The sequence below is a fragment of the Myripristis murdjan genome, chromosome 10 (assembly GCF_902150065.1).
Source record: "Myripristis murdjan chromosome 10, fMyrMur1.1, whole genome shotgun sequence".
NCBI lineage: Eukaryota > Metazoa > Chordata > Actinopteri > Holocentriformes > Holocentridae > Myripristis > Myripristis murdjan.
This window is the reverse complement of record NC_043989.1, coordinates 19,743,362-19,767,449: the sequence shown is the minus strand read 5'-3', so window position 1 is coordinate 19,767,449 and position 24,088 is coordinate 19,743,362. Positions and strand designations below refer to the sequence as shown.

Below are 24,088 nucleotides of genomic sequence, written 5' to 3'. Positions count from 1 at the left end.
GTCATTATAATATTTATTTATCACAAGAAGTATTGAATTTTGTCCAAAATTGTGTCGGTAAAATTGTGGTCAAGGTTTGTCTTGTAATTTGTCAAACAAACCTAGCACACATGTTTACATGTTTGTGTGTGTGTGTGTGTGTGTGTGTGTGTGTGTTTTATGTTTTTTTGATTTTTTTAGGCTATGATGTGCATCAGTGCCAGGCTACAGCTCAGTGCTAGTTGTGGATAAAGTCTGGCTTCATGTAACTGCTATTTGTTTTACTCATGCTGTATTTAGTGCTCAGCATAAATTTTGATGAAAGGCAGTGGTGCATTATCTTGTGGTTCAAACATTGATAACACAATAAAGCATTTTCTGAGCAGCCTGTCTCAAAGACTTTTAACCACAGAAATTATTCGGTGGTTTCAACGCTGTCATCTTCTATTTTTCAATGACTTTGTCCCATTTGACCTTTGTGCATGCCTTCCTTTCCACACTAGAGGGCAGCATTGTTCTAAGTGGATGTGATGGGATGTTTCATAAGCAGTCCTACTCCTGTATAATGAAGTTTACCAGTGATAACTCAGACATGGATTTGACTGGTGCACACTCCATTTTCAGCAATACAGGCGACTGACTTTGTGGCTTAAAAGCTTGTTTCTCCAGTTGTGCTTTTTTTTCTTATTTTATTTTCAGTATACATTGTTTGAATGAGGTGGAGCTTATTTCAAAGCCAACAAAATATCACTGTTCATATTTACTGCCATTGAATATTTTACAGATGCTCAAATAGCACAAAAATACAAAAGCACTCACAGGCCCAGCCTTCAAAAAACACTCACTCTCTACCCTGTTCCCTGACACCATCATACGTAACTGTCCTAAATATAGGCACATTAACTGTAAATATCTCAACATCTGTGAACCTCAAATGCATATGTGCCTCAATCACGCACTGTGTCTATTTGTGATATTCACTGAGCAAGTTACACTCAGGTGTCTAGGCGAGGGGAATATTTTAAACAGACTAAGCATTTTGTTCTGGAAAAGTGCCACTTTTTGGAAGGGCGGGTGGCATGACTAATTGGGTTACCACTGTGCTCTGAAAACCCATCAGGGAAGTAACAGGCTTATGTGTTCGCTATGGCAGCTTGTTACGAGCAGAGTGAGAGGATGGGGGCCTGCTTTCTCGTCAAGCAATTCATTACAAAATGAACTCATCACCCCAATTGATGATTTGTCACAAGACGGAGAGGAACAATTTTCTGTTTTAAAACAACTATTCTCCCAGTTGGTACTTATGTAATACCCCCAACCCCCCCCACCCCTCAAAAAACAGAAGCATTATTATACACTAGGACATATCGCAGATATGAGCCAGTTCAAAATCTGTACAGGCTGTACATTTTGTTGAATAAATAAGTGTTGCCATGTCCTTATGTTTGTCAAGTTGACAACATATCACCAGGTTACTGATGCTCAGAGCTGCACGGTGCTCTGATAGCTTTCAGTAATGACATTCAGAGTGATTTCAGCCGTGGTGATATCAGAGGGGCTTGGAGACGCGGGAGAGGTGTCCTCTGTCGTCTCCAGGGTGGGAGACCTTGTCAACTTAGAAAGATCCCCTGCACCCCTGAAGCTCTTCCACTCTTTGATCCACTGCTCCCGAACGGAGGGGTCCAGCCGGTCCAGATGCCTGGCTCGCACAAGCGGGGAGGGGGCGAGCGTGTTCCTCAGCACATGGAACATGTACCTGGGGGAGAGAGTGTGGTGGTGGGAAAGTAGGCCAGTGAAAAATATGCGTCTCTTTGATGTAAATCAGAGCATTCTGAGCGCACTAAATATCAGCTCTTTCACAGGCATCAGCACCGAGAGGAAGACTGTGCAGTCTGTGCAGTCATTCCTGACCTTCACAATTAACATGATTTAATTATAAATCAGCTTAGACTGTCTATGCACCGCAGCAATCACCACTTCACTATCTGCATGTGTTAAATGCATACTCCAATAGACAGGGGTGTAGCTAGGAATTTTGAGTCCAGTGCACAAGAGGTGATTCTGGGCCCCCACACCATTTTTTCTCCATACTATCATCATTGGCAGGATTCTGTGTGCTTCTTGGTTTGTACGTAATGTGTTTTGCAAATGTGTCGTGCTTGGATGTGCTCTTTAGACCCCTAAGAGCCATGCATAAGCAAAATACAGTGGGTGCTTATACACCAGGCATTATGGCAGAAGTCAAACAGGCTGTGATTTTCACATTACAATGGCCAAGTAAGCGCATGAATTACAATTTTGTCTAGTAATTCTACAGCAGCACTGTGGCGTTGACAGGTGTAGATTTAAAATCAAACCAGTTTCACCCACTTAAATGCTGCACCATGAACACTAGCACGCTGGTCCCAGCTGTGCCAAACATCTATCTATCTGCTCAACCATACCTCAACACATTAATTTGTTGATCAATTATCAGACATACTCTAAGCTGAAATACAAGAGCTGTTATAACCACACTTTTTCCAGTATAGTCCCCTGTTCAAAATCTGTCTCGGGAGGACTGTTTTTGTTTTTGTATGCAAAGGAAAAACCTCACCAAATTTGGGTTCCTGCTTGTTCCGGTTTATCTCAGATAGCACAGCTCAGCAGTTGCTGTATTATACTGTGCAGGAAGTTTTATTTGTTTGCAGTTTTGTCGATTTCAGCCAAACCCTGTTTCAAAACCAGAACACTGTGAAATGAAAGTATTAACTATTTATAAAGAGGCATGGAAAGGCATTGACCAGATCCTGTGGGGCCCTTGATAGTCAGGACTACTGTTCCCCCAACTACGACACCAGTGCCAGTATGTAATTATCAGGTTGATTGGGCTTACAGCGTGACATACTAAATATGGCTATACTGAGGATACCTGGGTAGCAACGCCAGCACGGTGGTGATGATGCAGGTAAGATAGAACATGGGGTCCGCCATCTGGCTCTGGAGGATCCAATAAGGGTTTGAGGGAGGGTTACAGGTAACGCAGATGGCGCTGTAGGCCAGGGTCACAATGAAGTACACCGCCACACTGCCCAGCATGATCACCCAGTGAACCACCGTCTGCCAGACAATTACACACACGTGTAAGACCGATAACCAGAATGTGACAAATCAGAGGCAATCCTGTCAGCCAACAATTATCCTCTTCACAGGATACAGGCTGATTCTCCACTATTCAAAACACAAAGAATCAATGCATGCAGCACCAAAATACAGATTATCACCTACCAGCTTTTGCATACTATGTAATAAGTACACTAGGTTTCAAATGGATGCTTAATAAAACTATAGTATATTATAAAATTTCATACATCCCATATATATCAGTATATCCCATTTGTCTAGCACTTACCCAAGTTTTGATCTCTATGGACAGATGCAGGAGGATGGTAAATAAAGAAACAGTGTTCAAAGGAGTCCCAAAAGTAAAAACATCGATGTCTGAATCTTCATAAACCTGCAAGAAGAAAGAATGTAGTCATGTTACGGACACAAAGTTGTAGAATAGGTAGCAACTCAGACATAATCGGACCATTTTATAATTGTATAATCAGAGGTTTCAGATTTCTGTCTCACCCAGTATGGAATGAAGAAGCACACCAGACTTTGATAGAAGGCATCCAGCATGGCAGTCCAGAAGGTAGAAAACTTATATTCCTACAAACACACACAGATTGAAGACAAATGAGAGTTTAGAGACTGCATTTTTAAGTATTCTGTACATTTTACCCTAGAGTTAATATTGAGGGTTAATATGAAATATGTAACTTTAGACCAGATATGGTCATGCTATAAAAAAGCCTGTCTGAGAATGAAGCTTTCTGATATGAAGCTGTGAGACTGTCGCTGACCCCTGTGCCCTGTCCCGTCCTGTACAGCTCAGGGAGACCCAGCAGTGTCTCCGCAGAAACATCTTTGTCCATTATCCCGAACATGATGGGCGGGGCGGAGGTGAAGAAGAGGTTGAAGAAAATCATCAGCCAGTAGTCTATCATGGCAGTGCCGGAGAAGCCACAGAAGAACTGATACCAGAACAGCAGGTTCACGTACGCCTGGGAGCAGAGAGACACAGACAGGTGGACAACTTCAAATTGGGCCTGATTTTGAGAGGAAAACCATGCAAAATGTTAATTTAAGCAGAACACGGTGATTTCAAACATAATATCCACGTGAAAACTTACCACATTCTTGTAGAAGAAGTAAATGATCATGTTTGCTAGTCTGGTGTAGCACCAGTGTCCATGAACCAGCAGGAGCTTTTTCAGGTGTTTGAAGCGAGATATGGCAAAGTCACTCGCCATAACAGCCTGCAGATAACAAATGTAAGTCACGATGTATTTAGGTCAGTAAACTAGGGGAACATCTTTGAAACAAAAGACATCAGCTCTGACCTGCATCCCCTCTTGACCGGATATCCCAATGCCGACATCAGCCGCTTGGATCATGTTGACATCATTAGCACCATCGCCTGAAGACACAGAGCGCACGTCAGCTTGACTAGAAACACACTGCCTGGCAAAAGTGTTCACACACTTTGACCCTTTGCACATTTTGTTGTGTAATTAAGCTATTTAAAAATGCACTTTATTCAAATTTTTAAGACTGAGTTCTATGCAAAGCTCATATTTTCCTTCTTAGTTTTATATATTCTATATTCTATACAAGATGTAGATTCTTTTAAATGTGATTAACTGGACACTAATATCATCCACAAATCAATAATGAATCAAATAATGTGCTTAATTATTCTGATACAGAGTCCAGCAAATACTCTGAAATTCCATCAAATCCCGTTAAGATCCAGTACAGGGATCTGGTCTCAGCTTTGTTAGCAAGCAAACAAACAAACAAGGGAAAGGATAACATTGTTCAAAACATTGTTTGAAGGGAAAATATTGTTCAGAGGCAGTGAATACAGTCTAAATATCACATCTGAATAACAGACTATAATAAACAAAATTTTGCCCAAAGAAAAAGCAAATGCAGCTTGTGTTTATTTCAGTTTTACACATAAGCACGGATTTCTACAGCTCTAGTTTCACTTTGTTGGAATAAATCTCATTAGAAATAACTTAATAGCTCGACAACATGTGCAAGAAGTGAAGGCACTGTGTAACACACAAGCTATTTGGCAACATTTCTTTGAGTTTCTCACCAACGGCAAGGGTCATGACCTTAAGTTTCTCTCTGATGACCTTCACCACGGCGCTTTTTTGTAAAGGTGTGACTCTGCAGCAGAGCACAGAGCGGCAGCGCCGAGCCAGATCCACAAACCGGTCAACCAGGTCTGACTCCAGAGCCATGGCCAGGGTGCGTCCGTCAATCACCAGAGAGATTGTGGGGGCCAAACCTGTGGGGTCATTCCCGTACCGTCTCACTTCCTCCAGAGTGCAGTCCAGGATGGAGACGCACATGAGCTGCAAAACATAGTCTGGTTATCTGGACTGTCACATTTATGAAGCTTTGAAGGACACTGTGTCACATTGGGAATCAAAGTTGGATTTGAAGGTTTTCATTCCAAAATAATATCTGTAATATCTATAGCAGTTATTTGAAAAAGTTAAACATAAGGATCCTGTCCTCAAAAGTTAACCATTTTATCTTCTATTCTATCTTCATCACTGATCCAAAATGTGCTTAACTTTTCATGTCAACAGTCAATATGGAAGAGGGAGTGTTATATTTTTCATGCTGGGACAAAACTATTTATTTCATTCATTTTTTTTTTTTTTTTTTTTTTTTTTTTTTGCACATAAAATGAACAGCGGTGACCAAAGCAAAAGGTTGAATTAAAAGGAGAAATAAGAAGGTTGTCATCACATTTCTCATTATTAAAGGAAGCAAACATACAAACAAAAAAAGACAAATGAAAAGCAGGAAAAGAAACAACATATCAGACTATGGTCAAATACATCTGAGAAGAAAATGTCCCACTGAGTAAGATGGAGATTATGGTATTAGTGCTGATAAAAGAAAGCGAGAGGAAAAGCGCCACACTTGAGTCATATCCATGATGTCCGACTGCAAGCAATTACCCGGCTCTGCTTCCATCAGATTCGTCATTTCTGCCTGTGAATGACTAGAGCCTCTTAGCCGAAGGGAAAGCCGATGTGCTGACCACCAAAAAAATAAATAATTAATTAAATAAAAGGGGTCATATCCTGATTTTATTTCATCTATCAATCGCTGGCTGGATTTTATTAGGTATGGTAGGCAGGCTGATGTAGCAGTGCATCCATCAGGACGTTGATGGTCATTGTGTTATGGTGGTGCAAATTGTTCATTACCAATATACCTCCGCTCTGGTTCATGAGAGAAGGGGTAGTTCCTCTGAGGTTGGGATATTGGACCTTTAATTAGATATGAACGCATTAGATTGGGGGTAACTCACTCCATTCATCACCAGTGTCTGGTCCCATCTGAGAGGAGCAGCAGGCCCTTTGTTCCAGGAAGCTCCCTTTGCATCCGTTAGAGAGGCAAAGAGCTGAGAGGCAATTTCAGTCTATTTGAGGCCGGGGATGATTAGACGAGCCAGGTTGTTATGAAGGGCTCATTCCTTTGCTGAGTGCCACGAGATCTTTAATGACCACGGAGAACCAGGGCCCACATCGGACGCCTTGTCTTTCCGAGATGGAAATCTGAGGGGCTGACCTTTAGCTAAAATGTAAAAGTGGTCAAAAAAGCTCCGGCTGCGTAAATTGGAGGGAGACAATTGCACATTTAAATGTCTCCTGAACTCAAGGTGCTTGGACAAGACACGGCAAAATGGAATGATTACTAGAAAACTCAATACTGTAATGGCAACGTGAAACAAACTGCATGTTGTTTCTCACTATATTCTGTTTTAAAGGTTCAATTCATAACCAAAGTTTGGGACCACTGGTAAGCCATTTCTGTCTACATTTACTTTTAGATTCATTATTTAGAAAAATTGATTTGTTTAAATATTGATGCAGTGACACTATGTAATATGGGTTTTTGTGTATTTTATGTACAGTGGATCGATAACGCTGCTTGTAAAACTGGAAGAAAATGGACCTCGATTTACAGCTGCATTTGAAAGATGGAAAGTGATGATTTTCTATGAGGAGGTTCTGTTAGATACTGTAAAATGTGCTGTTACTGAGCAAAAAAAAAATTGATTTATTCTTTTACTCTTTGATCTGGAGCTGAGAGCAGACAAAAATGATTGTTGCGTAAAAGATGTGTTAAAGATCCTCCGTCATTTATCATCCAGGAAAAGCAAACCTGAGCCAACCAGGCAACCTTCACTGAGACAGACAGCATCCTCCTTACCTTGTTCTTGGAACTCATGTTAATCACCAGGTCTCCCTCATCCAGTAGCCTGCAGGCGTAGCCGATGTTGACAGCTGTCTCCGGCTTGTCACCAGTCAGCACCCACACCTGGATCCCTGCCTCCCGCAGCGCCACAATGGTGTCAGGGACGCTCTCCTGCAGACGGTCCTCAATGCCTGTGGCTCCTGAGGGGCAATATCCAAGGTTAGACATCAGCTGACCAGGTTTCATCACACACGCATCTATTTTCCAAGTGTGTATCTCGGAGTGAGGACTCTCTCGAGTGCGGCGGACACGTGTGTTACCTAACAGGGTGAGGTTTGTCTCTAGGAGGCCGGCAGTGTCCATGATGAGCTTCTCTCTGTTGTCTATAGCGGCCAGAGCTCCTTGTCTGCTCACTGACCAGTCTTTATAGGCCCTCTCGCTCAGCACCTGCAGCACGGAGCAGATGCAGGCAAGTGATGAAAAGGAGCTCTTGTGGTAAAAGACAGATACTTATTAATGCTAATATCTCTGAAAATGTACCTTCTTTGTAAAGCAAAGAGTACGCAGCCCCTCCTTAGCATAACAGTCAAGATGTCTCTGAGTATCTGCTGCAATGCGCTTCTGCTTTCCCTTGAGTTGCTCTGGAAATAAAGTGACAACATGGCTCTAATTTGATTTCATCAGGCTGTTCAATTTGGATTTAAATCATGTAAAGGCTCTGAGTATCTGAGTGACTTAAATGCATTCAGAAATGTGATACATGTGTAATAAATGTGTATAAATTTGCACTCACTACATTTCACCAGCACATACCTGCATATGGTGTACCAAGTAGCTCCATGATGGCATAGTCTGCACCTTTAGTGTAGAGCACCAGCTCACTGGTGACTGGGTGACGCACCAAAACAGACATCCTCTTCCTGTGGGAGTCAAAAGCCAAAGTGTCCAGCACCTCGAACACCAGTTCCTCCCCGCATGGGAGCCTCACCGTCACACTGCCAGGGGTCCTGGCCAGCAGAGTGAAGCCATATGCCTTGGCTGCATGCACCAAAGCTGCCTCATCCGGACTTTCCGCCTCGTAGCGCAGTGAGGGCGATGTATCTTGTGTTTGGGGCCCGGTGCTCTTGCGGCCTCCACAATTGCCTGTTTTTGCAAGGGAATTGAAATGGTCCTCCTCCAAAACTGAGCAATTGGATGAAGTGCGGCTCCTGTTGGACATGGGCCTCCAGGACGAGATGGTTTGGCGAAAGGAGCCGACCTTTCTCACCAGGTGGGAAAAGGTTTCAAATGGGTTACTTGTCTGAGAGGAGCGTGGACATCCGCTTTCCTTGGAAAACAAGAAAACAAGAATTAGCAGTGTGCACAGTTTGAAAGATGTTTTTATTTTGTCAACTCACCCATAAATGTTCTTTTTGATTGCTTCACTAGTGTTTGAACAAAATCACTTAAAAAAAAACAATGTTGTGGTCCATCTCCACAGATGGCAGGACGTTCACCCTGGGCTAAAAGGAATAACTGGCTCTTTTTGTGCTTTAACCTTCAATTACAACCTCGAGGGAGAGCCCACCAGTTTCTCCAATCCGCCAGAACTCAGAGCAGCACAGTCAAGAACAACGGGTAATCAAATTAATAAGGGCAACCCTGATTCCCCCTGTGAATCTCCCCTCACTGTGTGGTTAATTTAGAGAAGAGACAAAGCTATTTCATCTGGGGCTTTAAAGAGCAATTATGGAAATTAGTACTGACCACTGATGAAAGAGGAGAAACTTTAAGCTAACAATTCCACCAAGCATGTAAAATTCAACTGAATCTCAAAGGTTGATGAGGAGAATGCAAACCTCATTGTGGCGGCTGCTACTGATGACGCTGCTGAAATTGGGTGAACTTTTCTGCAGTCTTACAGACAGACAGATGAACTAGTTTGCAGTCCCTTCTGCAATGAAATAATGAAATGAATGAATAAGGAAATCCCAGTTCATCCAAGGGGAAAGGGCTGAAGTAGTTTTGTTGCAATGCCACTAGGCCTTTGGATAGTGGGGCTGCTTCAAGAGGACAAATTCTCCATCCATCCTGACATTCTCCCTCTCTACGTCCTCCATCTCTCCTCCCCATCCAGAGTTACAGTAAACGGAGCGCTCACCCTCTGTCTCCGAACTGTTGCCGTGGAAACTACCACCGTGTTGCAAATGGCGAGAGCCAGAAAAAAGTCCAGGTAGGGATCTGTCTTCCCGCTGCTGCTGCTGCTGCTGCTGCTCTCTGTCCGTCTAATCTGCTGAAGCAGCTTCCTGTCTGGAACCACCTCAGTTTCCTGTCGGTGTAAGGTTCATCAGTTTGTTAATTAATAGCTGTTGTTCACACACTGCATCCTTCCTTCCTTACCCCCTACTCTGAGCAATCACTGATCTGACGTGACTGGGTTGTACAAATATTTATTAGTATTTACCCTTTTCATCCAGTTTGGTTTTTCTATAGCAAGTGATAGAAATGCAGAGTGGAGTGAATTAAGTAAGGAAGGAAGGGATTCTATAAAATTCCTACAGTGGTGGAGCAATGCGAGAGTCCTTTTAATAACATTGTGATATGATATAAACAAATAAATGAGATGCAGATGGGCTTGTTTCTGAGCATCAGGACCAAAAGCCGTGCTGGAATAAACAAGAGTTTTCTGTCTCTGCCTGCTTCTCCATGACAGCTAATGGTCTGCGCTCTTCACCCTGCGGGCAAAAATAGAAACAGAGCTACTGTACGGCATATCAAGACCGTGATGACTAATCTATACTGCACGTTTACAGTTTATGTGATATCAGTAGTCCATGCCTAATGTAGCCCAGCATGACCATATGTTCCTTCACAGACACAGGGGCAGCTTTGAGCCAAAATGGATGTGCTCATCAGTGACACCTAGCAGCTTGGCCATCTGCAGTGGGGACTGGGACCATGAGGCCCCGTGTCACTGGAGTGGGTGAAATTTGGTTAAACAAAAGGCAATGTGAAGTCTTCTGTGTATGTTGTCAGATGTGTGAAATGTATTTAAGGAAGGGGGTCCTTTTTTGTTTTAGTATTCTGAATTTGAGAGAAAGTAATGCAGAGGCGGCGACAAGGCAGAGCTTATTGACATGAAAGGAAACTTATAATATCATGTAAACCAGGTGAGCCAGATTTGTGGACCCCTTAAGGAAAGTACCTGTTACCCCAGGCAGTTGAATGCTGATGGTCATATTCTCCTGAGCACAACCTGTGACCTTTCACCTGGCTTCACTGCCTCATGAAATCAAGAAAAGCAACACCAAAAAAGTGAACCGATTGACTCCACATGCACCCCCAACCCTCCAGCCCCCCGATCCTCTGAACCGAATATCTGTCTCTCTGTCCTGACTGAGCCATCATCTTACCAGCGGACTGCTGAAGGCCACATCTCTCTGGGCACTTTCTGCGACCTTGCCCCTGTGTCGGCTGCCATGGTAATGTGGTGTGCCTGCAGGGTCAGCGTCCTCAGTGTCCGGGGTCCATCGTGACTGTGGGGGCCACGGCCGCTGGTTGAAGATGACCTCCTCCTCTGAATCTGGCTCGTCAAGGACGGCCAGGCGGACGGCTGCAAATCCCAAAAACAATGTTCATGCAGACAAGCTCACTGGTGGTGATGACGGCTATATGACATTCTCATCATGAGTTTAGTATCCTCACATCTCATTTTTATGTTTTTGCCAACCTCTCATACCTGACAGTAATAGACACTGTACATGATCAAATGTATTTGAAAAGAGAGGAAAATAATATCCATATGTAAATACACAATACAAAATACTGAAAATCCAGTCACTCAAAGCATCCCCAATCCACATACAGTAGGAACATTAACAGTAGAAAATTTCCACAACAGGGTGACAAATGACAAACAGCTCAGAATTGCAAAATATATTGCCAAAAACAGATTCATGTATGGAGAAAAAACAAAGGAAGGTGTTCATTTTCACTTTGAATGGGTAGTAAAAGAAGTAACTACACACTCTGAATGTAAACTTTTCTCAGGAAAAGAGAAATCTGATTTAAAGTGCGTACTGGTGACAGATTTTAACCTCTTCAACTCTCCCGGTCCTGGCCCAGTGAGTCAGTGAGTCAGTCGTTACAAAATGCAGCATGTTACGCAGCCAAGCTTTGTTCAAACCCACAGAACTTGATTATTAATTCTAGTTGAGATTCCAAGGTTTGCTAAGATAGAATACGTATCATAACAAATTACATGAAAGCATGTACAAAATGATGTGCAAGACATCTACATTGTTTCCAAGTGATGAAATAGTGCAACCATGAACAATGGCATCTAATGTCAGATGTGAAGTGGCTGTGTGTCACATTTTCCTAAAAAACAAAAACAAAACAAAACAAAAAAAACAGTCTATGGACTCATACAAAAATTGTCCCTCTCAATCGTCACTTATGACCCACTAGAAGTGTGTGTTGGTATGTGTATCTGCACAGACCCTGTTCTGTGCGTGCATTTTCTTGTTTTGCTGAGCTCTGGACTTTACTGGGCGTTGGCCTTTGGGAAGTGGGTGTGTAGCTCCCAGCCAATAACAGCGCATGGTGCCAGATTGATAGGATGACATCCAAAAGGAAGCTACCAAGTGGAAAAAGCTCATTCCACAACAAAAGTGAATCTGGGGTTGGATTTCACCCACTGACGAGGGTTGAAGGAGAGGACAAGGATGAATGGACAGGTTGGTGCTGGCGGGCTACATTTTTTTTCCTAGGGCAGCACCATAACATTTTGGGCGGTCATTTCATTCAGTCGCCATCCTGAGAAACCAAAACTCGCTGCTGGCAGTTAGTTTAGCCAGGGAGGAGGGGCCAACTTTGAGGCCAACACATTCTACTCATTCGACCTTTACGCCTTACCGTTTTCACAATGTGGGTATTCAGTGCCCATGACGGTGCATCGGCGGAAGACCATCTTGTTCTCGGTGAGAGTGCCAGTCTTATCTGAGAAGATGTACTGAATCTGGCCCAGGTCCTCTGTGATGTTCAGGGCCCGGCACTGCATGGGAGTGTCCGACTCTTCATCGTACAGGTCAATGTCGTTGGTGATGAAAAAGACCTGGCCGATCTTGACCAGCTCAATGGACACATAGAGGGAAATAGGTATCAGGACCTGGGGTGTGAGGGAGAAGAGGAGAGGAGGTGATTTTAGGCAGCTGGATAATGCACACTGCAGCAGTCACAGACAGACAAACAGAGTCGTCCTTCACCTGCAGCAGGATGATCATAGTGAAGAACATGTAGAAGCCAGACAGAGCAGGAGAGTCGAGGTGGCCGTGGCTGTCGGGCACCAGGTAAGGGGGCACGCTGGGCAGCTCCTGCAGCCAGGAGAAGTGACCTGTGTGTGTAAGGACAGGGGATTAATCACTGTCTTGCAGGGAAGCAGCTATTTTTGGCACCACGCCTTCCCCCCGGTTTCCTCCTTCCGCCTCTCTCCTCGTATGTGTTTGGGCTTGTGGCCAAGTGACTGATTGGAGGCTATTGGAAATTATATGTCCTCTCATAAACGTACAAGGATCACTCCATTAATCTTGAGCTTGAACCTCAGTCGGTCTTTGGATAATGTAGTGATTTTATGGTAAGTTATGTAATTCATCACTGACCCAGTGCTCCGACCAGACACATGGCGAAGAGGAGGATGATGCAGAAGATGACGTCTGTGTTCAGCTTCCGCTCCAGTTTGCTACGCTTGTATCTCGGCCCGTTGTTGTTGAGCATGGACTTGGTTTCATGGCCTTGAGCAAGGGAACAAAAGGAGTTCGGATTAATCAGCAGGCACAATATTTCAGCGAATACCAAAGGGGTACTGATTATTGATCTTAGAGAGTCCATCCAATAGCTGTTTAATTTGCTCATTACTGCCTACAGAATCCACTCATTGTGGGTCATTCAAGTACAAAAACACTAAAGTCATGGCTGAGATCAGACTATGTGGAGACTATACCTGCATACACCACAAAGCCAACAGTGTGGTCTGTGTTCCTCACAGTGCAGCCTCTAAGCAGCAGACTCTCAATTCCAATGCCCACTTTCACGTTATCAGGTTTCTCTCTGCAGCAGGAGAAAGTGAGAGACCCGTTTTCCACTGTCAGATCTTGTTAGATATTCACTATTGCCTATATATTCCCTATTAGCAACTCTCTTGCTTTATGGCTGTAGCCGGACAGGATGGGTAGACTGGCTATAAAAGCTATGGTGCCCAAGGAAAATCGATTATAGCCTATTACAGCCCGATAATGCCCCCGGTGGCATCAGAAAGTGCAGTGAGTGGGCTGGAATTAGTTTTGCTTGGCTGCTCCTAAAGGCTCAAAGAACTGTTTGGGGAATCCATGTGATTCATGTACTTGATACTCACACATAACACTTGAAATGATTCAGATTGTTGTTGGGCCTTTCACACACAACTACGCCATTGAAGCTCTCAGGCTCGAATTCAGACGTCTGCAAAACAAGAAGACATTGAGGCACAAAGTCACGGCGGTGAATGGAAGCTTAATTGCAGCCTAACCTGTACTGTAGACAATGAATCATTACAGGATAATTACATGCAGGCAAGACGCTGCTGCTGTGAATATGAGCTTCTTAGGCGTGTAAACTACGAGGGAGTCTTTTCTGATCTTCCTAGCCTATCATCAAAGACTTTGAAATATATTGTATTTCCCTAAATTTATGTTGTGTGGCGATATATAAAATAGAAACGTATCAAATCTCAGAACACTCAGCAGTTTTCCTTTTGTAAGAAGTCAGCAGTGAGGAGGAAAAGAAAAATGAGGCAGTGCACATATGTATATCACATTATACTGTATGTCCATATTAAAAATCAGTTAATTAATTATTAAATATTAAATGCACTTGAATTTGGCACATTTTCTTATGCGGAAATATACAGTACATTGTAATGTATTGTATATGCAAATACATACATCCTGTCAACTTTTTTGAGTCACCAGCTGTCACTGTCAGAAATACATGTTGAGCAGGTATGGCTGCTCATGTATGATCTTATAAGGGTTACATGTTGTTTTTCTGTACGCTCATACATAAGCTACACATCTTAAATCATATGGGTGGCTACTAGTGAGGAACACTGACTTTGTTGCTTATGTGATCTCAAAGAAATTGAAAGTGAAATTCATTTTGTTTGGGACTGCCCACATTATCATATTTAAAGATTTGAGTTTATTTAATCAAGTTGAGCTAAATGAAATTATGCTGGATACAGACTTGTTAGCATGGTTGTTTGAGCATAGAATGTTTTTATTTGAGGAGTTCATTGAAAAAGCATGGGCTAAAAGAAAGATGCCACTGGTGTAGCACAGCACATGACATTCATTCATTCATTCATTCATTCATTCATTCATTCATTCATTCATTCATTCATTCATTCGTTCATTCATTCATTCATTTGTTCATTCATTCTTTCATTCATATGGGCTACACATATATCACCATATCCAGAGTGGTATATATAGTTTTGGTTCATATAATGTATGACTTTAAATGTAACATATGGGACTAACATATAAGAATTCTGTATGGGGTGTTATATATATATATCTATATATCTATATATACATACACACACGCACACACACACATACACACACACACACACACACACACACACACACAGATAGATAGATAGATAGATAGATAGATAGATACTATTCATATGATTATTTATGTATGTATTTTCCCCTCTTACAGAGAGGTTTTAGTAAAGCCCAGGGATTTCTACTTCACCTGCACCTATAATCCATTTTTATCGTGTCTTTTCATTTCCAAATGTGCAATTAATCACACAAACAACATTAGAATATACAGATATAGATATGTTTGTCAGATGCTCACCGAGGTGGAGAGGCCGGGCACCACCCTCCTCTGCTTCAGGTTGGTCTCTCCGTCCAGGTTGGCTGTCTCGATGTGACAAACCCCATTAGGGTCTGATGTGTGCAGGAGCAGCAGGTCTGCAGGGATGATCTCATTGCAAATCACCTTGACAAAGTCTCCCACTCGCACATCCTTCCAGCGCCTCTCAACAAACTGCTGCTCCTTCCTGAGATTAGAATTGCCACTTATCAATAAACAGTCATTATAGATTATTTTCTAAGGAGTCAGGTGTCTCTGGGCAAGCTTTCATATTGATTTTTGTTGCATTTATAAAGTGCAACTTTGGCACTGAGGGCATATTTTTTTTTGTGTGTGATCATACTCCATGTTTATTCGATCAAATTAATAAAAATCAACTCACTTGTCATAAACAAAACACAACACCTGTGTGAGTTAGGGAATAAACAGCACAGCAAAATGAAAAATCAATGCTGTTGTTTTTGGACCAGGGCCCAGATTTGTTTCAAGCAACGGAACAAAGAGACAGAAGGGCCGCGCAGCATCATTTCCCAGCCTGCCCCGGGGTGTTCTCAGGGCTGCGGCTTCCCATGTGCTTTACTGTCTGAACCTGCGTGTCAAGTGCCGGATAACTACCGCCAGTGACAGAGAGCAGGAGGTATGCTGCCCTGCATGTAGGACCTGACTGGGTGGCTTTTGAACCCCGACACACAGAACACCACACCTAGACCCACACAAAGCTGGGAGGGGGATTTATGTATTTTTAGCACACCTTTTGTGTTTAGGTTATAGTTAACAGTGTTGAGCAAAAACGTCTGTCTTATGTCATGTAACCTTTTGAGTGAGAGCCGGTTGGCCGGATGCTCCAAGTTTCTGGCTCCAACACATCCATTTCTCGGAAAGAAATGGCCATCTATGTTTGTTTTAATCAGGTTAAGTCATTAGCATCAGCGATGGAAAGAGTATAAGAAATTGCTACTCAAGTATTGTTATTTTGCTGATACTGTCTTGTAAAGACAGTATCAGCAACAGAGGTGAATATTGTATCATCTTGTCCCTTTTGGGCAAGAAGGAAAAGGGGTATTTTGCCTTAAATAGAAGTGGAAGCACTACTGTAAAAATCTGCTTAGAAAAATGTAAAAACTTGTTCATTTCAAATGTACTTAAAATGTAAAATGTAATTAAAATGTATAGAGTAAAAGTTATTTTTTAAAAAAAATGTTGTTATTGTTATTGTTACTGTTAGAAAGAATAACTTTTCTATTAAATTGGAAATTTGGAAATTCCAAATAAAAGTTCACCACCATGTCTGCTGACTGACCAGTCACTGTGGGAAACGCCTAACCTTAAAACAGACTCGGGCACATGAAAAACTAAAGAGTAAATGTAACCAGTTACTTTCACCCATTATCTTATCTTATGTTTATGCGTCGCAGTGATGTGTAACGTTCTCCAACACTGTTTTTGCAGATCTCACATGGCGTCTCAGCAGCCCATGCCAAACAATTTGTCTGTCTGTCTATAATCATCTGCCACCCTCATCAAATCATTAACTTGTGATTGTCCTAAATTAAGCGTATTTCTGATCTTCAAAGCGATAGATGGAAAGCAATTGCCCGCTCTTGTGAATTTGGCTCCGTTCCAAATGGGCTACCTGATGTCTCTTTGCGATAGTGTCTCCAAATATTTATCATTTTTCGCCGAGATAACAATTCCTCAAAGATAAAGTCGCACTTAACTGGTGCACTGATAAAATAAACTATAGTGTGTTCCCTGAACCGCTCCATGGAGGAGTCAGGAGCTGTAAAGACGATGATGTAATGCTCTACAGTATAATGCAATGGACCTGTAATGACCAGTATACCAATAATACCCAACATTCCTGTTTTTTTTTTTTTTTTTACAGATGATACATTGACTAATCTATTGTTTGGTAATATCACAAATATCACAGTCATATACAGATCATAAGAAACACCAGACTGGTTTATCTGCAATGTGGAAACAGCAGATGCTAAAACTAGGTGTGTGCTGTTGAGTATGAATTGTTTTTGCTCAATCAGCATGACCATTTCTCCGGCATAATCATTCAACATAGTTGTGTGTAAGTGGATTGACAAGACTGGGGTTGGGAATGGGGAGTGTGTGTGTGTGTGTGTGGTGTGTTGACGCTAAATCTCCACTCATCTGACTGCATTCCTTGTTGTACAAAGGAATGTGTCATATGCAGTGGTGGGGTAAGTGGCACCTGTAAGCACTGTCAGGACTGTATATTCTCACCTGGGTCCCAAAAAAAAAAAAAAAAAAAAAAAAAAAAGACATCCACCTGCAATTGTGACGCTGTGCAGGTGACGTCTGTAATCTGACGTCATTTGCCTCAGCAGTGTGTTCGTGGTGGTGTGTAAACTCTGCCCGGGTAGTTTGGGAAGATGCAGTATTTCTTCACAGGAGCGCAGCGTGTGGAGTCCTGAAAATGATTCCTGAGCTTCCTCTAGAAACATTTGTAAACTTCAAAGAAAGAAATCCTGGGCCGATCGATCGCACCGACTGATCCTGTTTAAAACTGTTCTAATCTGTACAAGGCCAGAAAGATGAAGAAAATGTTAGCTTCAGCATCCCCACTCAGCGAGCCGCGAGGGGACCCATGAGAGCCCACTAACGGTGACTCAACTGCTGTTTATTTCGTTTCGCTGAGGCTGAGACGACTAGTGTTTGCTAACAGGCCCGCAGGGACTGGCGTGTTCGCCTAAGTGTCCACTGCTGTGTCCACTGTTGTGTCTGGAGTCTGTACTTCAGGCCACCTGGACCCTACCCACACACACACACACACACACACACACACACACACACTCTTTTCCCCCAGCTGAGGCTGCACTTCCCAGCCTCCCTGCTGACTCTTCCAGGGAAATGTGAGCGGGAGCAGCTGCTCATAATGATAATACAACCCTTACTGAGGTTGGGCCTTCAGTGTAAGAAGTATCATGTAATAACCCTCCTTCATCAGCTCATATGCAAAGGAAATGCACATTCCATCCCTCTCGCGGTGTACTCCAAAAATCCCAATAATGAAAGGGCTGAAAATGACAGTGTTTTGCTCTTTTGTGAATTATTCATTTTTCACCAGTAATTCAAAACTGCATAACTGCTAACCTCACTGTCTTCGCTGACGCAACACTCAGATGAGGATTTCATCAAATGTGCACAATGCGATGGATGCAAGATATTGTTGTGAGGCTCTTCAAAAGAAGAATAATCTCCCACACATTTTCTATTTCTAGGTCAAAAATTCCCATGGGGTGCTGAAACGCAGAGGAAGTAAAATACACACACACACACACACACACACACACACACATATACACACACAGAGACACACACACAAGCACACTCACACGCTCACATGTAGTGCACCATCAACATACTGTGCAAACGCATGCACACACATACGCACGCACAAACACAAACGTGGAGGTGCCAGTAATGCATCATATCAGTGTTTCCTTTGGTCTTACAATAAATGCCTGCACATCACATGTAGGTACAGCACAGCATATCTGTGCCCAAAGAGGAGCGTGCCCAGGGAAATCTAAGTTGTTGAGTAGCATCATGATACGGCATAAGTGTTGTTTTTTTCCCTGTTTTAAAGGCCACATCAGCAGTAAATGGTTGCAATTTTCAGATCCACATCACTAATGATTGTTCGTCAAAAAATGTGTGCATGACTATCTTATGAAAGCACCAGGAGTTATCCCTACTATGGTGTGACAATATCAGTGTCAGAGGTATTTGGCCAGCAATATCATGATGTGTGATTTTGTCCATATCGCCCGGCCCTGCCATCAGTTACCTGCAGTAGATAAAGCACGGTGTGTTGTTGAGCTTCCTGTCCGACTGGTACCGCCTGAAGTCCTCCCAGCCGTCCTTCAGGGCGGTCAGAGCCAGGATAACACAGATGGGGATCAGAGCCACCTCGGGCTGAAAGGCGTTCACCACAGGGACAAAGTTCAGGATAGCCAGGCCTAAAAAGTAGATGTTAGCCAAGCGGTGGAACTGCTCGAAGAGGTTCATGGGGATGAAGAAGAGGAGGGTGTATTTGGTGGTTTTGATGGCGTTGCCGGGGAAGTGGCGGTTGGGTTGCTTCATCTTTTCCAGGCCTTCGTAGGGCAGATTGGACACCAATTTTCGGATGTCCCGCTCCCTCACCCTCTGACCTCTCAGAGCATCCCTCAGCCGGGCCAGAGGGCTGTTCCACCCCATGGCTGATCCGGATATTTCTTCTGCTTTTCTCAACAACTTTTCCTTCCCATCTTCTTTGGTGGTGTCTCTTGCTCTTGATGCTCTCTGTCTCTATAAGTGAACTCTCCTAAAGCCTGCACGCTCTCCTCCTGGGATTGTCAAAGAGCGTGTGTGTGAGGGCTAAAGCCAGGTCTAAGCATATGACTACACACCTGCCCTGCCTCTTAAGTCCGCCCCTTGCATTGACAGGCGTGTTTTCCAAAGTGCTTCGCATACCTTGTGGTGTAGATGTTCAAGTTTGACAAAGTGGGGAAACAAGGCGACTTATTGGAATGGGAAACTTATGTGGCCCTTTGTGCTCCAGTGACCCGTTTGATTTTAGTATCGCTGTCAATAAGTAATTGGAAAGACAATCGCTGAGCCGGTAGCATTGCTGGTATCATATTTCCATTTCATAAAAGCATTCCTTCACATCACAGGATAATGAGTCAGTGAGGTGTGTAGTACAGTAGTGAGCGTTGCCATTAATAGTTTGTATGATCATGTTGTCGTCGGAGAAAAAAAAAAGAACAAAAACAAAACGCTTCACTGGTGTGAGCAATGCAACGTCTTCAAATGAACTGCCATCTTGTATTTTAAAGGAGGAAATGGGTCCAGTGCATCATGAGAAGATTTGAATTGACAAGCTATAGGGGAAAACCTATAAACAGCCTTATGACGAAAGTGTGAACAGATAGAGACGGTGCTTATAGACGGGGAAAAATAACTTTCCACACTGCTTTAGAGAGAGATTACAGCCCATGGAGCTTCAAGAGAATGTGAAAGCCATTTTTCTTCTTGATAATGTGAAACTTTATTGATCCATGTGGGAAAATGGTCCTCTTTTTCCACACGGCAGGGGCAGCTTCTGAGCGGCGCTAGGGATTCTTGCTCAAGGACACTTCAGCACGACAGATGCTGGTTACAGATTGGTCACCACACACCCTGCTACCCTTTAGATTTGCACGAGCATGTTCAGTGAGGGCAAAAAAGCGTTAATAAGAGATGCAGCCCTCGCTTAAAATTATTTCTACATATCAGTCGTACTGGACAGTCACCACTTTAGACAGTTCAAGCTGGGGCAAATTAATTGTTTGGGCAGAAATCTTGTGACTGTGTTTGGGTGTGTGCATGTGTTTGTGCATGTGTGTTACTTTTATGTATTGTGGACTACAACAGCAGATGGCATGCATGTAGGATGCCTTCCACTTCCTCATGTTGACATATGTTGTCTTTTCCAGAGCAGGCTGCTGAACCTGTTTAAGCAGGCTGGAATCACGTAGCCAGTAATTCACCATGCTTGAGTTTAGACTGATTTAGAAACATCGTGTGGCATCCTGGTGCCGAAGCAGGTACCTGTGCAAATGGTAAACATCTTATTCATTTCCTCATGTGAATATCCGTTTTGTTTCCTCCTTTCACTTGTAGATGGAGATCAAGACATTATCGGTCACAGTGGTTTTACTCAAATCTTTAAAATGGAGCGTGGTCAGTTATTAATGCTCAAAGTTTAAAAGAACAAATCCAGTTCGGTCCTTAACAGTCAACAGTAGCTGGTTAATATCTCCTGGGCAGCACAGCAAGTTTTTCCATCACATAAGTGTAACAAGGGATTGTTGTGTCCTGTGTGTGTGTGTGTGTGTGTGCTGTAGCAGCTATGAAAGCCTGCAGATCTGAAACCATCCTCTCTCATCCATCTCCACTGATTCCCCAACTCATAATATTATGCTGAATCTCAAGTTACACTTTTATGACCCAAACCCCTATCCTGCTTCCCTAAAAGCATTCCCCGGGGTCATAAAAGCTAACCCTAACCCTAACCCATCAGCACACACTCCATTCAACTATGAGCCCTATTTGAATGAAGTTTAAAACATGTATTATGAATACTATAGAGATTATTAATACCTCAGGCTACGTTGGACAGAAGTTTGAAATCACTTTCAATCATGTACCTGTTATAGCTGCAACAGTTATAAACAAATTTTGTTATCAGACCTGCAAATAGAAATATGATCCTCTAACTTGGCACATTTTCAAAGGACCAGCCTCTTGGAAACACCTCTTTCCAAGAGAAACTCTGTCTAGTCTGGATCCTTTGTCCGGGCAGGTGGAGTCCTGCATGCTGAGCAGGAGACGGGCAGAGGAGAAGAGGAACAAAGATCACGCCTTGATCCTGTTCTGAGGAACGGCTCAAAGTTGGTCCCCTTTGGCAACCGAGCCGAGTCGACTGGCCGGAGATTCAGTTCAGTGAGATTCATCTGCTGCAGCGATCCTGACAGAGAGACAAGCTGGTCTTGTTTCTCTTTCTCCCGACGGCGTCCCTCCCCCTGCCGGAGCACGTGTCCTGTTTCCTGGCAACCAGATAAACCGTTCCGCTGCCAGGGCGAGCGTGAACAACAGAGAAACACCAACAGTTAGCTCCCATCAAACTCTACAGGTGTGGATTTGTCCAAGAACGCTTTCCACATCCTCGTCCCAAAACTACAGAACATCCCAAACCTAACCGAGCTGCCCAAGTCAGCTCCACCACGCCGAGAGGAGAGCACCCAGCACCCATACCACCTGACCTCCACCAGAGGAATCAGTGCCGTACTGTAGAAAGGGGCCTTCTTCCATAGCCTAATAATTGATTTGTACTATATCATATGTGTTGGTTCAGTTACTGATCAAATATCTCGTTCTCCCACCAATTTGAGAGAGGATGTGTGTGCTATCTCCAACCCTCTCCACTATATAGCTCATTTAATCATATTTACCAGTGCCACATATATTCTAATGTATAATAAATACACTTTTGCATAAAAGAAGTTGTTCGTCTTGTGTGTGTATTACAGTCCCAAGAATCAGAAAGTGGTGAGTGTCTTTTTGGTGATTTGGATTCCCAAACCCATATATTCACCACAGTGCCAGACTCACACTCTTTCTGTCTCAGTTAGCTCTCGCTGGGCTCGGCTTGGCTGGCACACCAACTGTACAGTGACGCAGCTGTCAGTCCACATGACACACACGCACACACACACATACAGAGAGAGAGAGAGAGAGAGAGAGGCAGGGAGGGAGAGAGACAGAATACACGAACATGCAGAAACAAAAGCTGCGCACACACCCGTACACATACGCGCGTGAGCACCCGTGTTTCCACAGAGCAAAGGTCTGCGCATCCCTAATTCCTCCAGTGACACGGAAACATCACAAAGTAGAAAGCATCTGCCCGCTCCCCTCTCGCACGTCTCGGCACTAATGCCCTTTTTGAAAAGAGGGAAGAGAGGGGCATACAAGGGCCAGTTTAGCACAAACCATCTGTCTCCTGTAGTGAGACATTACATCTGTTGTGCTGATGTGGAACAGAACGGAGGGTTTGTAGAGCTGATTTTTACCTACGCATGGTGGAACCTGGAACAAGGTCACATGTCGCTTTGGATCCGCTCTTACACAGCGCCTCCGTCTCAGATTGTTGTGTACCGATAGGTTTTCCTCTGTCAGAGGCTTTTTTAGAGGGGAAATGGTTGTCATATCACACACACACACACACAGACACACACACACACACACACACACATACATATGTGAGCACACACACACGTACACACATGCATGCACACATACATATGTGAGCACACACACACACACACACACACACACGCAAATATACAGCTGCCATGTGTTCCAAACACCTCTCTGCCTTTATAGACACTACACTTTTGTTTAACCTCATTCTATTCTATTCTGTTCTATTCTATTCTATTCTGTTCTATTCTGTTCTGTTCTATACTATTGTGTTCTATTTGGTTCTGACTAATTCTGTTCTATTATATTCTGCTTGGCTCTATTATATTTGGCTCTGTTTGGTTCTGTTTGATTCTGTTCTGTTCTGTTCTGTTTGATTCTATTCCATTTTGCTATGTTTGATTCAGTTCTTTTCTATTCTATTCTATTCTATTCTATTCTATTCCATTTCATTCTGTTTACCTCTATTCTATTCTGTTTGATTCTATTCTATTCTATTCTATTCCCTTTGATTCTATTTGCCTCTATTCTGTTTCATTCTGGTCTGGTTCTGTTTAATTCTATTCTATTCTATTCCCTTTGATTCTATTCTATTCTATTCTATTCTATTCTATTCTTTTCCATTTGATACTGTTTCATTGTATTCTGTTTAATTATTTTCTATTCTATTCTATTTGGTTTTGTTTGACTCTATTCTGCTCTGTTCTACTCTGTTTGGTTCTGTTCTACTCTGTAAGTTTACTCCCTCAGTCAAAACGCCTCTGCTGTTATTTACTATCTGATCACCTCCTGTTGGCTCCACAAGTTCAAACATTAACTGCACATTAGTCATGGTTATAACAGAAATTCCTTCTTCAAACATTAAATATTCAGCATTTTCCAACATTAAATATGCAAGAGCATCCGTTTATATAACAGTGGTCAGGTCAGGCAGGGGGATGGATGCTCTGATTGCAGTTTGTCCACTGAATGCAGAGCGAGGTCAAGGCAGGGATGGAAGCATGTCTCTCTCTCTTCCTGGCTCTCCATTGTTTTCTCTTCCTGTCTTTTATGCAGCGGGCCCTCTGGCCCCTGGTGCCACTGAGCCGCTGAGAGTGCCTCCATATATATACGGCTCTCT

General features: G+C 43.1%; 1 protein-coding gene across 1 annotated transcript; it reads right to left on the bottom strand.

The window, feature by feature from the left end:
- Positions 1-708: 708 nt before the first annotated feature.
- On the bottom strand, positions 709-19,560 carry atp10b (ATPase phospholipid transporting 10B). Its single transcript, XM_030062816.1, has 21 exons — positions 19,031-19,560; positions 15,187-15,391; positions 13,691-13,776; positions 13,280-13,386; positions 12,939-13,070; positions 12,546-12,673; positions 12,196-12,448; positions 10,692-10,891; positions 9,440-9,607; positions 8,113-8,626; positions 7,840-7,940; positions 7,620-7,746; positions 7,315-7,499; positions 5,174-5,435; positions 4,410-4,486; positions 4,200-4,325; positions 3,870-4,070; positions 3,595-3,675; positions 3,371-3,475; positions 2,891-3,078; positions 709-1,735 (listed from the first exon to the last, which is right to left on the bottom strand). The coding sequence occupies exons 1-21, from the start codon at positions 19,438-19,440 to the stop codon at positions 1,462-1,464; spliced, it is 3,930 nt and encodes a 1,309-aa protein (XP_029918676.1). The 5' UTR covers positions 19,441-19,560; the 3' UTR covers positions 709-1,461.
- Between the last annotated feature and the right edge of the window lie 4,528 nt (positions 19,561-24,088).

What these genes read in the sequence shown, in the direction of transcription:
- atp10b (XM_030062816.1), bottom strand. Translation starts at nt 19,440, where the DNA reads ATGGGGTGGAACAGCCCTCTGGCCCGGCTGAGGGATGCTCTGAGAGGT. An exon ending in CCGTGCTTTATCTACTGCAG is followed by an intron (nt 15,392 to 19,030) that starts GTAACTGATGGC and finishes TTCTAATCTCAG; the next exon opens with GAAGGAGCAGCAGTTTGTTG. An exon ending in CAACAGTTCGGAGACAGAGG is followed by an intron (nt 8,627 to 9,439) that starts GTGAGCGCTCCG and finishes TTGTTTTCCAAG; the next exon opens with GAAAGCGGATGTCCACGCTC.